The following is a 13,971-nucleotide window of genomic DNA, read 5'->3' as shown; positions in this document are numbered from 1 at the left end:
AGGATGGGTGGATAGATGATAGATGAAGGAATCCTCACAAGAGAAAAGGGATAGCTTTGGGACAAGATGGTTAAAGTGTCCATGCCACAGACTTTCACAGAAGACAAATGGCTTCTTTCTGAAAGCTCAGATCTTTGAGGAGACCAGGTTGTGGCCTTGGTCAGGCAAGGTGCCTAAGCCAAGAATGGGGAACTTCAGGATGACATAGTGACCTGCTATGGGATCATTTCCTGTTTTCTCTGAATAAATGGTCCTTGGGGAGACAGGCAGCCAGAAGCACCTGTGTATGAGCGTGCAGGATGAAGACTGCAGAGAGCCCGGTCCCTGATGCGCACTTCTCTGTGGACAAGCAGAACATCTCCCTCTGGCCCAGAGGCAAGCACCAGTTGTTGCTTTTGTGCTCTGGGTCCAAATCCACGCCTTGCTGGTCCTTAACAGACCTTCAATTTTTCTTCCAGATCCTCCTCCCAAGTCAGATCCATCTTTGGTCCTGAGGAAACCTCTCATCCTCCGGGTGGCATTAATCTGCCTGTCACTGGTCCTGGTCACCTTCATTGTGCTGCAAGCCATTCTCTGTAAGTCCTCTTTGTCCCCTTTGTCCTTCTCCACAGCTAGTGGGCTCCCTAGAGACCCAAACCTTCTCTCTCCTGCTCTCCCTGTTCTCTCCTTCCGGTGGCATTTCATTTGTCTCCTTTCTTCTCTTTCTGTGTGCAGTGACAGGGTGTCCTGTCCCTGTGGACTGAGCTGCTGCTCTTCCTGTTCTGAATGGCACTGGGGCTTGCATGTTTGTGCTTCTGTCCTCAGAAGCACATGCTATTGTCTCCACTATCGCCCAACTGAGGGGGCCCAGAGCCCCAGGTGATGGGGAGAGTAATGAGGGGTGCTCGAGAGCATCCCTTTCCTGAATTCGCCCTGAACACTCAGAAGACTGAGGACTGGGTTTTCATGGCTTTTTCTGCTTCCCTGTGAGGTCTGTCACAGAGAGCCTGTTCTTTATCCAACTTCTCATCATCTGTCTCCACCCGAGCTCCTGGCACTGGATGGGTGCCCAGTGCATGCTTAGTGTACATTAATGAATGACTAGAGAGTAGGTGGCAGCTCCTTGGACTGCCTTGGGTTGTTGGGAAGTTTGAGCCTGACCCTCCCCTTCTTTCCTTTACCACCCTGACAACAATCCCTCTCCTTCCCCCGGGGATCTGCTCAACTGACCTCTTGACTTTCACAAATTCAGATCCCTGGCTCATGGGCACAATATCAGACATAAAGACTGATGCCCAGTTGCTGAAAGGTCGTGTGGACAACGTCAGCACCTTGGGTTCTAAAGTTGAGAAGAACAGTGGTGATGTGCAGGCAACTGGCCTGCAGATCCAGATGGTGAATGTCAGCCTGGATCGCGTGAATTCTCAGATCCTGACGTTGAAAACCAGCATAGAGAAAGCCACTGCACAGATCCACAACTTAACAACAAATTGGGAGGCGGTCGGTCATTTAAATTCCCAAATCCCAGAGTTAAAAAGAGACTTGGACAAAGCCAGTGCTTTAAACACGAAGGTCCGGGAACTGCAGAGCAAATTGGAGACCATCAGCAAGTCGCTTAAACGACAAAGTAAGTGACTCAGCAAACAGCATTGCAAAATGACCAGTGGCCCTCAAGACCTGCTTGCCTCAGACACAAGGCAAGGCATGCGCTGGAAAATTAAGGCGGAGGACATAGCATTAGGATTGAGGAGAACTTAGGGGATATTAGAAGAGAAAACCCCGCAGTGCATCTTGGGTCCCCACACCATGGTACAGAGTATTATAGGATCTCTGTCCTGGCCCAAACCTCACCATTTCCCATTCAATTCCTTACCTCAAGCCCAGGGACCAGCTATTTGTCACCATCAGTGGAGAATTGCTTTTCTTTCATGGGAAAGACAGATTCGTGGTCCATCCCCTCTTATCCATCAGTCTCAGTCAGACTTTTAGGAATCATGAGGGTCCCCAAGCTCCCACAGCAGGATCCAAGGACCCCAGGGCCCAGCCCCATTCACTGCTGCCTCTGGGATTCCATCCAAGAACCCTACCCCATGCAGTAGCCCCAGGGAACAGAAGCCTGTGCTTACCTTTGACCCCTGTCCTCCAGATGACATTCTGCAGATGGTTTCCCAGGACTGGAAGTACTTCAGGGGGAACTTCTACTACTTCTCTCACACCCCAAAGACCTGGTACAGTGCCCAGCAGTTCTGTGTGTCCAGGAGCTCACACCTGACCTCAGTGACCTCTGAGGCCGAGCAGGTGAGTATGGTTTCTGGGGGGCTCTGTAAAGGGGTGTGCCAGCCCCTGTCTCAGGGAGGCTGGGCAGGGTTATGCTGTGGTAACAAAAAGCCCCAAATATTGGTGACCTAACAACGAAAGATCATTTCTCACTCATTCTACATATCTCACAAGGACGGGCAAGTAGGTTCTGCTCATTGTGGTTGCCCAAGAATCCCAACCAAAGGAGGTGTTATCTTAACACGTGTCTATAATTGCCGAAGCAGAAAAGGGATTGTGGCAAATTGCATATTGATTTTTAAAGCTTCTGCCCAAACATAAACCCAATCTTTTCTGCTCACATTTCACTGGAGAAAGCAAATTACACAGTATTGTTTGCTTTTAAAATATTTATTTATTATTTTTTGTTTTGAGACAGGGTTTCCCTAAGTTGCTTAGGGTTTCACTAAATTGCTGAGACTGACCTTGAACTTGCCTCAGCTTCCCAAGTCACTGGGATTACAGGCATGCACTGCTGTGCCTGGCTAGTACTGCTAATTTTTAGACAGGGGGAGGGGTGCTCTTTCCAAGCGTCCAGAAAACAGAAATAGTTGTGAACAGCATCACTAATGACCCTACAAGACTTAAGCAATTTCCTTTCTAGTGAGCATACTGACCAGGTCCCTTCCATCTGGGGGGTGGGGAAGCACAGCAGAAAAGAACACGTGCTCTGGAGTAATCTGGGTCCTAATCTGCCATCTAGCAGTCCTGGAGCCTTGGGGTAGACCACTTACCTTTGCTAGGGCTCAGCCCATTAGTGAGGAGACCTGCATAATAGTGGTGCCTGTTTCAGAGAATAAAGGAGAAGATGGCCACGTAGGACTGTTCCTGGAGCCTGGACTCGCTGAATCCAGACCCCTGTAATCCCCTGGGGTCTCTGCTCTGTAGTTTACCTGAGTCCTTCTCATACTCCAGCACCTGCTTCCTGAAGAGCAGAAAGACCTGGGTCCTGAGTTTGTTAGTTGCAGAGCAAAGACAAATCAGAATTTGAAAGACAGACTCTAGGTTCCCAGAAAAGACAGGAAGCGGCCTGAGAGAGTCCAGTGTGTGTGTGGCAGGTCTGTGAGTTTAGAGGCTATGACTGAGCATCAGTACGTGGAGACAGGTGCTCAAACTTCAGGTTATGACCGGCATCTCTGATAAGTCTGAATTCCCTGCAGGAGTTTCTGTACAAGACAGCAAGTGGACTTCCATACTGGATTGGCCTGACCAAAGCAGGGAGTGAAGGGAGCTGGTACTGGGTGGATGAAACGCCATTCAACAAGGACCGAAGCGTGAGGTGAGCCCCCAGTACCCTCCTTCCCAGCCTGACTCCCAGGCCAGGGCCAGGGCATCAGGGATGGGGGTTTTTCCCATGAGCATGGGGTTTGCATTTTTCCCTGTCCTAACATGGCAGGAACATTGGAACTGAGACCTGGCTCACTGCTGGCACTCATTGACTGAGGGACCTGGGACAAATCTGTGGCCCTCCATGCCCTACGGGGTTTGGCAGCAAAGCCTACTACCTCAGGTTGAGCAGGGGAATTCCACCCCAAGTCTAGGTCTTTGCAGAGTGGGTTCACATAGGTGCCCTAGAGTGGTGGACTGCTTTGGCCCCGAACTGAGACTTAGAGGTTGAAGTCTAACTAATTCTCTCCCTTCTCTTAGGCTTGGGTGCAAAAATTTGCTTTGATTTGCTCTCACCTAGGACCAAACATGAGGGCAATATGAAGGGGTTGGAGTAACTCAATCCTTTATTGGAAATAAGTTATTTGTTTTCCAATTTCATCAATATAATTTTCTTTGTGTTTTGACTTGGAAGGTTCTGGATTCCAGGTGAGCCCAACAATATGGGGAACAATGAACATTGTGTCAATATAAAGTTGCCCGCGCTCCTGTCATGGAATGACGCTTCCTGTGATAATACGTTCCTTTTCATCTGTAAGCGGCCCTATGTGCACTCAGAACCATGAGAGGACTTGCCCCCCAGTTCAATGCTTGTCAAACTTGAGGAAACGTCTCTCTCCCCTCAATACGCCAGGATGACTTTGTACCTTTGTTTTTTTTTTTTTTTTTTTTTCTCTTTCAAAATTATCCCAACGGCGTCTGGGAGTCCGTCTATCCTGACTGGGAATTCTCTGACCCCACAGGGGCAGCTGGAATGGAAAGCACTTGGGTTAAATGGGAGGGGAGGGTGGAGAGAATTTAGAAGTTCACACGGCCTGGCTAAGGTGCATCCGGACACTGATAGCTGAGGCCACTGCCTTGAACTTCCCCATTTCTTCAGAGAAATCTCATCTGCATCACATAAAAGTTACAAGAAGAGATCAATGTCGGAAGAGACAGATATGTTTTACTGGATTTAAACATTATGCGATGTATACATGTATCAGAACACCACATGGTACCCCATAAATATGCACAATTGTGTTAAGTTGAAATTTAAATTTAAAAAGTAAGAATGAAATATGAAAAAAAAATTTGCTTCCAACCCACTAAGTGATTCTCTTGATACTATTACTCAAGGCTTTTCCTGCTTGATGCCCCAGAATTCTCACTTGCCTGCTTAGGAGGCTGGTGGCCAGCAGGTGCCCACCTCACATTCCCATTGCCCTCTTTGTCCATGCCTCTGAAGCTTGAACCCCTCTGTCCCTGGGGCAAGCTGCCCTGTTCAGCTTGGGGGCTGCTGTGGACATGCATTGCTTTATGAGCTGGGCTGCACCTTCCCTCCTCTTCCTCCCTTCTTCCCTTCCTCTCACTCACTTCCTGCCTTTGCTATCATCGTCCATCCAGTTCCTCCCTGATCCTCTGTACCTCCCCTGTGCCTCCTCTTTTCTGCATTTCTTATCTTCCTGTACCTGGTGTGAGGGAACTTCTCTTTTGGTACCTGAAAGAGTTCATTTCAAATCTTTAGAATGGAATGTCGCTGGGGTCAAGGCCTCTCTCCTTGTGCCCCTTTTCACTCCTAGTTGTATCTGTGAATGTGAAGGAAAGGCAGTCTTTTTTGCTGGATGCGAAATTTGGGGGCACTGTTCATGGTTTGGATGTGAGGTGTCCCCCAAAAGCTCACATGTGAGACAATGCAAGAAGGTTCAGAGGAGAAATGATTGGGTTGTGAGAGTCTTAACTCAATCAGTCAATTAATCCCCTGATAGGGATGAACTGAGTGGTAACTGAAGTGGTGGGTGTGCCTGGAGGAGGTGGGCATTGGAGGCGTGGCTTCGGGGTATGTATTTTGTATCTGGCAGTGGAGTTTCTCTGCCTGCTCTCTGATGACCACGTGAGCCAATTCCCTCTGCCACATTCTTCCGCCATGTTGTTCTGCCTCACCTGGAGACCTCAGGAATAAAGCTGGCTGAAACCGTGAGCCCTCCAATAAACTTTTCCTCCTCTAAAGTTATTCTGGTTGCATCTTTTAGTCATGGCAGTGACAAAGCTGACTAAAACAGACTCCCTCAGGACGTAGTTGGAGGATCAAAAATAACAAGGAGTAATGCCATAAAATATGAAAAATACTCATCTCTAGTTTTTATTGAAGTTAAGCAGAGCAAGGTCTATAATATCATGACCATGGTGATCTCTCTTCTTGGGAGTTCTTTAGCTTTGTTCCAAGGAGGAACCTTGTCAAGTTCCCTACTCTCTTCAAGAGACGACATTCACAAGTGTCAGGTTTAAATCACAAGTCCAGTGGCTAGGGCAGGAACGCAGACAGGGGCCCCCAGACAGGGGAACAGAGAGAAAGCAGGAGGGAGCATGGGGTGAGTGCTAGGGTGGGCTTAGCAGAGTGGTCCTACTAGGGACCCCATTAAAGTCCTGGGGAAAGGACATTTTCCTTAAGCAAGTAACCAGCAGCTTGTTGTTCTAGGTGTAAAGGGTTCAGAGTTGAAGGCACAGGCTTGTGTTTGAGCTCTAAAATATGTAGAGCTATAAAATCTTTGAGCCTCACAGGGCTCTAAAAACCTAACCCTAAGTTCCTCTGTCTCAGCAGATATGCCCTCATGAAGCTGCAAGTCTCCCCACATGGCTAGTTCCCCACTAACTGGGTCAGCTAAATTCCACCCTGTTCTCAACTTATCAGTTTCCATTTCCCTGCCAGTTGGGAAATTATTCAGCAAGCCAATCACATTCTGCTGCAGGAACTGGAGCCCCTCATCCTCATGCTACCATGACACCAGCCTTCCTCAGTCCTTGCTGGTTTGCTCTGCTCCCAAGAGGAACGCCCTGGGCCCCTACATGGCATGTGGTGTCTTTCTTCCCTGGACTGTGAGTCTACATGAGTAGTAAAGTGCTGTCAATCTCATGTCTCCAGCGGCAGATGTCATGGGTTTGGCAATCCTATACTATTTCAGTGCAGGGGATCCCTCCCTCACCAATGGGGTGAATAGGACATGATCAGAACAAAGTTGGTCAGGGATCTATGTTGGTCCTGGTGTGGACACACAAGTTGGGAAAATGAGACCATTTTTCTGGAAAAGGAGTCGAACCAGGAAATATCAAGGGGATGAGGCGGCTAATAGGAAAGTTGATCTGGAAGATCCCAGTTAGAGGAGAGCTTGGGGCATCGTGGGGCACCTACAGAAAGTGGCAATAAGCAGAAGCCATGACCCAGAGAAAAGAGATAAAGCACAGAGGACTGCGTCTATCAGAGAGAAGGGAACGCTTAGCACAACAGGTGCTAAGATGCGTAGGTGAGGGCTCCTGGGTTGGGCCCTGAGCTCCGGTAGCTCCAGTCGCTCAGGTGGGTCGCTCATGTCGCTTAGGTTCCTGGTGCTGCCTCCCATCCATTCCCTCGGATCCTCCTGGGTTCCTGTGCACATGGTTCCTGTGATAAGACTTGACCCCTGCCCTCACTCATCACTTTTCCTTGAAACTGAAAAAGCCTGCGTCAGTGAGGCTGTGTTTTTATCTGGAGCCTGCACCCCTCTCTGTAACCAGCAAGCACAGTGTTGCCCTGGATTCCTACCGTCAGGAAGCTGGGACAGCTGTGGCTCCTCCCATATGGAGGGCTTGCTTCTCTAGTGAGGTCACCTGAACTTCTGCTTATGGTGAGGCCTTGCCCAGCAAGTCCCACCGGGTCATTATCACTACCCAGGCAGCTCTCAGGTCTCCAAGGATATTTGTTGTGAAATTCTGGGAAATTTTATATTGTCACTGAAAATTGGGAGCCAGGGGCAGGTGGGAATTTTGTCTCTTTCAACTTGTGCATTTATTTTATAATATTAAATTTTTTTCCGATTCACCAAGCTAACAATGCTTGATGTACTGGTTCTCAAAGCTGCAATGAAATACTCTTGAAGAACCTGTATTTTTGTATTTGAAATAAAACGAGGAGAAAAAAAAATACTTGCCTGACCCCTACTGACTGATCCTAACTCTTATGGACAAGGACTCTTTTATTTTTCTATTTTTATACTTTCTTGATCATTTGTCATCTAGCTAATCTTTGTTTCTTTTTATTTTTGTTTCTCTTCTTTTTTTCCTTTATCTCTCCACCCATTCTCATTTCTTTTTCTCCTATTGTATAGATTGCTTTCTTTCTTTTCATTTTCCAGTGCTTTGGAAGATACACTGTTACATGTGTTTTTTTTTTTTTTTTTTTTTTTTTTTTTTTTTTTTTTTTGCGGGTTTGGGGAGGTTTGCAGAGGGAAGTCTAGTACTTATTTCTCTTTCCCTTACACAACACTCTGGCTTCTTGGATTGTCAACATCATCCCTAACATTGTCACCTGGTTGGAGCTGGGCCCTGGGCTCAGTAGCTGCCCTCTACCCGCTTGCCAACCCTACCTGGCCAGGGGTTCCAAGATCCCCAGCAGGTCTCCCTCTTAGATTTTAGACCCTCTTTTCCTTCTGTCTTTCCATTTTCACTCTGACCTCCAAGCCTCCCCTCATCTCTGTTCTAAGGAAACTTCCTATTTTTTTTTTCATTTCTTTCCTCCTTCTCCTCCTCTTCCTCCTCTTCTTCTTTCTTCATTACCATCATAGAATGAATAATTTTATTTTGGGGAAAAAAACACAGTTTACCCAAATAACAATAAAATCAATGTGTTTTCAAAATGGGAATTTTTCTTATTCTTCGAGAGCTTAAAGCCAAAGGATTTCATAAGGCTTCCTGAGGAAAAGACACATAAGCTGAGCCTTGGAAAAGCAGCAGGATCTCCACAGTGAGGGGGAAGGGGACACAGGAAGGAATCTGAGAGGGAACAGTGGACAATTCGGAGTACACACGTTCGAGCCAGCGAGAGAAGTCCCATCAGCTGGGGTGCAGGGTGAGATGACGCTGGCGGGCCAGCTGTTTTCATTTCATCGTGCACTCTCAGTATAATTCACACCTGTTGATGCTGACCTTGACGCTGACGTGTTCGTCAAGTTTATTCACTACGGCTACTCCCTCGGCTCTTTTCCGTATTGTACTCTTTGGCAGGAGGTCACTGTGTGCAGCCCACATTTAAGAAGTGGAGACTTAGGTGGTGGCTGGAGATCTTGAGGAGGACTCCTCTGAATCGGGGTCAGGCCGGGTTCACCCTCGCTCTCCTTGCCTTTGGCGCTGGCCCAGTGCCCTGGAAAAGACAGAGCTAATCCAGAAGGCCATGTTGGCCAAGCAGGCCACGCACTGCGAAGGACGTGACCACCTGCATGACGGTTGTGACTGAGAGGGTCTGAAGGGTACAATGAGGAAGGCAACCCATTCTTAGTGGCCTATAAGAATGTGGGCGGGGGTCCCAGGTTCACCTGGAGGGTTATCTCAAGCATCCAGCAGAAAATCTACACCTCCGGCAAGGTGCAGCTGAGTGAGGACTTGGGAGAAGGCCGAGTGTGAGGAGAGATCCATGGGCACCGTGGACCTGGAATTGTTGAGTAAGTATTCAATTTGGAGAATAAGGTCTTCTACCTGAAAGTGAAGGGAGGTTACTTCTGGTACCTTGCTGAAGTTGCAGTGGTACATCTGGAACACAAAGGATAGATCATTCCCAAGGGGCTAGCAAAACACATTTCATGTAAACAAGAAAGAGATGTGGCCCACGCACCCATTCCCCTTGGGACTGGCTCTTAACGTTTTTTTGTATTTTACCATGATATCCTTAGGAACCCAGATCTTGCCTGCACATCGGCTAAAACGACTTTGATGAGGCCTTAGCAGGACCTGATCTAATGAATGAAGACTCAGACAAATGGCACCCTCATCATGAGTTGCTTAGAGGCAACACCATGCACATCAGACAGTGCAGAAGAATGTGATGCTGCAGAAGGGGCCAGAACCTAAATGCAAACAGGGTGGCATCTAGCCTTCCGCCTTCGAGAAGCCTTTTTACACATCTCCATTTCTTACTCCACTTGGATGTTCTAGCAAAGAAACCCATTCACGTGCATGGAATCAATAACTTAGTGTCTTATCTTATCACACCGCTGCCTAGGGAATTCTCCATTCCCTGGTTTGTGTTTGTCTTGGCCTTATAGGGGTGAAGTTAGGAGGGTATTCATATCTGATTTCATATAGACATGAGTGACTTTCTAACTCTTATAAAGAGGACTAAAACTGTGTCTGGTATTTAAATACCTTGAACCAGTCAGGCAAGCAACTGTATTTTGTATTGCTGTGAAGATACGAAAATATGACTGTAATTTTTTGGGGAGGGTTACTGAAGATTGAACCCAGAGGCCCTTAACCACTGAGCTACAACCCCAGACCCTCTTTTTTCATTTTTTAATTTAGGGTCTCACTAAGTTGCTTAGGGCCTTGCTAAATTGCTGAGGCCTACTTTGAACTCGTGATCCTCCTACCTCAGCCTCCCAAGCTGGGGGGATTACAAGCATGTGCCACTGTGCCTGGCTTGATTTATTGTAATTTAAAGGCTGTTCTGCATAACTTCCTAATTTATGCATTCCTTCCCTTGATTTCTTTTGGGGATTTCCTCTCAGTAGCAACTTTTCCATATTCTTACTTTTCCCTTTTTAGTAGGAATCTGAAAGTGTGAGATCAAATGGGAAAGTGGTTAGTGGTTCTGGGTTGGGGGTCCACAAATTGAAATGCCTCCTATATCATACATTATGTAGGTCATGTCTACCTGTGACAACAGGGAGCTTCTCTAATCACTCTTTATTCTTTAAAGAAAGTTGTAGGACACAGTACCTGTATTTTATCTTTATGTGGTGCTGAGGATGGAACTCAGGAACTCATGCACGTTAGGCAAGTGAGTTACCACTGAGCCACAACCCCAGCCCCCTAATCACTCATAACTTGCTGCTGTTTAAGTCAACAACTTCCCTCCCCAATAAATATTCACTTAACATCCCCTGCCTTTGTGGTTCTGGTATTCACTTTATTTTGTAATAGAAGTAGCACTTCACTGTCAGAATGGAAGCATTGTTTTTGGTAAATTAAATTGCATGTAATTTCTTTTTTCCCCCACATTTTTTATTGGTGCATTATAGTTGTACACAATGGCAGGATTCATTGTTATGTATTTGCACATGCACATAATACAGCAATATAATTTGGTCACTATCACTCCTCAGTATTTCCCCTTTCCTTCAATGCATGTCATTTCTTAATAGAGTACTCAAGTTAAAATCTAACACATCAGTACTTGTCCATGTAGATTTGTGCACGTTAGAGGGTATTTGATTTGTCTAATGATTGTTCTTTAGAGTTGGACCACTATTGTGTGGTGCTAATCATTGACTGTAGTCCCCAAGAAGTCTATGAAAATTGTCATGTTCTGTGTAACAGCAGAGTAACATAAATTAAAATCATATTTTATAAAACAAAACAAATAAAAGTATGGTATTAAGGTCTGTCTTCTTGATGGTATAATAGGTACATAAATTATTTGAAATTATTATTTGTTGAGATTTATTTATTCAAATATTAATTTAGATCAGAATAAATTTGTATATATTTATGTTTTGGGTTAAAGTCCAACTCAATCTTCTTGCTCTTATTGTCCTGTCCTTGGTGCTGTGAGCTCTTTCAGTTGGTGGTTCCTGTGTCCTTTTGATATTCTCCCACCATTGGCTTCTTTTTAAGACATCTCCTTAATTTCCAGTACCACATGATGCTCCAGGCCCATCTCGTGTATTTCCTGCCTGGGTCTTAGAATCTGCCATTTGTCTAGTGAGCCTGGTTCCTATGTGAGAGGAGGGTCTTAGAGCCCACCATCTGGCTGCCGATTGTGTTGCTATCAGGCTCTCACTGCTTCTTCTCAGCTGAGAGAGCTAGGTAATCCACAGTGGTTTTTCAAAAGATTGATATGCAATATGGTGACAGGGACAAGACAAGAGGCAGGGAGAACGGTTAGGAGACTAGTTGAATTAAAATCGGTGAGACGGTGGTTGGTCTGCAGGCCTGTGGATGGGAGGAGCTGCGGTTGGGTTTGGGTGTGGTAGACAGGGTGCTTTGTGCCACTGGAAACAGGTGCTCATGCTATTCTCTACCCTCTGGTCTGGGACTTCTGATATGGTTTTGGTGCCAGGAAGGCTCTTCAGGAATGGTGACCTGGTGGCTCTAAGCTCATGATCTTACACCTTTGCAAGAGAAGCCTAGAGGAAGGAGATTTCCTTTTGTAACTATTCCAACAGAAGCCCAGGATTGGGTTACAATCTCATCCCAGAAGTAATAAGGAAGGTCAGGAAGACATGTTAGGTGGGTCAAGCCATCAGCTTGTCCCTGGAGCTGCAGAGTCAGTATGGGATGAACTGAGGATGTTCACAAGGCCAACCATGGGAATGACATCTGAGCAGGGACATGTGTCAGCTCTCAGTGGCATATCCCAGGTTTGCAGACCTTGCTTGGGTTTTTCCTTTACATCTAACTGTTGGATCTGGCCATTCCTTGGAACAACTCCCCAACCCTGTTGGTGTGTTAGGGGTTGATATGGAAAAGTGAGACACCTCCCAGGATGCCAGTGAGCTACAGGTCTATAGTTGTTAAAGGAATGGATCTTCAAGAGCATGACCCTGTGACCTTCAATGGGGGCAGGAAAAACAAATGCGTGTGATTCCAGCTGTGGAGTGGTTCTGGTAACCCAATTTTCTCTACCTGTTTGGTATTCTCTGACTAGAGAGGAGAGGAACCTCTCAGCAAGGACAGCAACCTCCTGGGTTTACTTCCTGCTGGCAGATGGTGTTTTCAAGGGAAATACACAAGTTGGGACCCTGGAGTGGCAGTGGGAGGCAGCAGGAGGGGGATGTGGACAGGGAAGGCAGAGCAGGAGAAGTCCAATTGGTCTTGGTCTGGAGAACTATGCCGCTCTCCTGGCCCATACTCCACCCTTCTGCTGAGCAAGGGATTCCCCAAAGTTCTGCTTTTGAGGTCCTCTCAGCTTCAGTGATCCTTGAGAAAAAGAGTTCCTGAGTGGGTCCAACCCGACTATTTTGTGTGTGGGTAAATAGAAACCAGGACTGCTCATTTCTTTTACCTCCGTCCCTGGGGAGGACCTTCAGCAGCTCCTGTCCCACGTGGAGAAGGGGCTTGGCAGACACAGATGGGACCCTGGCAGGGCTGCTGACTGGCTCAGACACAGGTGCCTGCACAGTCCTGGGTGACCATTTCCCCAGGTCCGTTTTCAACAGACAGGAGTCAGCAGGTGTACTCCACATGCCACCTCCCTCCCCTGCACAGTTCTCCCCCACACGAGCACCACACACAGCACTAGGAATGGGCAAGGGCAGCCATGCCCTCCCCACCCCTCAGATCAGCCACCCTTGGGTTGCCTTGGGCAGCACTTGACAGTGGCCTCCATTGCACAGTCTCCCTCTCGCCCCGCGCTGCAATCCTAGCCCCATTCAATGTGGCTTGTCCACTGACGGCGTCTGAAGTCATTTTAGTCAGTGCCTAGAGGCCTTCGGGAGGCGACCCCAGGATTTGTGAAAAAGACACAGGAAAGGAAGTAGAAAGTAAGGATAAAAACAGAAAAACAACAATATGGGGAAATAAGCAGTTTGCAAATTTGTAATTGACAGCTTGTAAGAATGGTTGTGACGAGAGATTGATATGTACTCATGCTTTTATGAGTTAATGTGATCCATATCTCTAAGATTGTAACCATCTGGAGCAATGGGGAAAAGGGGAGCCAAGGGACAAGATCTGCCAGTATCCTAGAACTGGCTCTGGGAAGGGCGCCTTGACCAACCAGTGGGAAATATTTGTTCTGTTGAACTGGTTACCCTTTAGTAGGGACGGGGACATCAGGCTTGCATAGATCCATGGCACCACCCACTGGGATGCCTCACTTCCCTTTCTTCTGATTCTAGGTCCACCAAGTGGTAGGAGCCCCCTGAAGCAGTAAACCCTGCTAGAAGTTATATGTCTCATTGAAAAGCAGTATGCCTACCAGTTTCTTTTGAGTTAGTCCTGAGAGCCTGGTTGTCTCAAGGGACATGGATCCAATCTGTTAAAGGTGAAGTCTTGGATGGAGCTGGGCCCTGATTAGTATTTTGTGACAGCATTTCTGAAACCAAATGTATGGTTTTCCTGACACCAAGCTTCTCTCTAACCCCAGGTGGATATCTAGCAATTTGATTTGATTCAGACACCAATTCCCTGAATTAGCACAGACCCCATGGAGTCTGATGGAGGTTTAGGGTTCCATTACCCAAGACAGTTTCTACTTTCCATACCAGCAAAAAATGGGGCTCCCAGGTGACCCACACTTCTGTTTGGCTGTCTATAAATTTGGGGGCTCTCATGACACCTCCTCGG

General features: G+C 47.0%; 1 protein-coding gene across 1 annotated transcript; it reads left to right on the top strand.

The window, feature by feature from the left end:
- Window positions 1-279: 279 nt before the first annotated feature.
- Cd207 (CD207 molecule) lies at window positions 280-5,656 on the top strand. Its single transcript, XM_047523167.1, has 6 exons — window positions 280-375; window positions 459-575; window positions 1,232-1,606; window positions 2,126-2,277; window positions 3,456-3,574; window positions 4,097-5,656. The coding sequence occupies exons 1-6, from the start codon at window positions 300-302 to the stop codon at window positions 4,245-4,247; spliced, it is 990 nt and encodes a 329-aa protein (XP_047379123.1). The 5' UTR covers window positions 280-299; the 3' UTR covers window positions 4,248-5,656.
- Window positions 5,657-13,971: the final 8,315 nt, after the last annotated feature.

Source organism: Sciurus carolinensis, chromosome 13 (genome assembly GCF_902686445.1).
Source record: "Sciurus carolinensis chromosome 13, mSciCar1.2, whole genome shotgun sequence".
NCBI classification, from domain to species: domain Eukaryota; kingdom Metazoa; phylum Chordata; class Mammalia; order Rodentia; family Sciuridae; genus Sciurus; species Sciurus carolinensis.
This window is presented reverse-complemented; position numbering and strand designations above follow the sequence as displayed.

Coding starts and splice junctions, on each gene's coding strand:
- Cd207 (XM_047523167.1), top strand. CDS start 300: ATGAAGACTGCAGAGAGCCCGGTCCCTGATGCGCACTTCTCTGTGGAC. Junction 376..458: donor CATCTCCCTCTGGCCCAGAG/GCAAGCACCAGT, acceptor TTTTTCTTCCAG/ATCCTCCTCCCAAGTCAGAT. Junction 576..1,231: donor TGTGCTGCAAGCCATTCTCT/GTAAGTCCTCTT, acceptor TCACAAATTCAG/ATCCCTGGCTCATGGGCACA.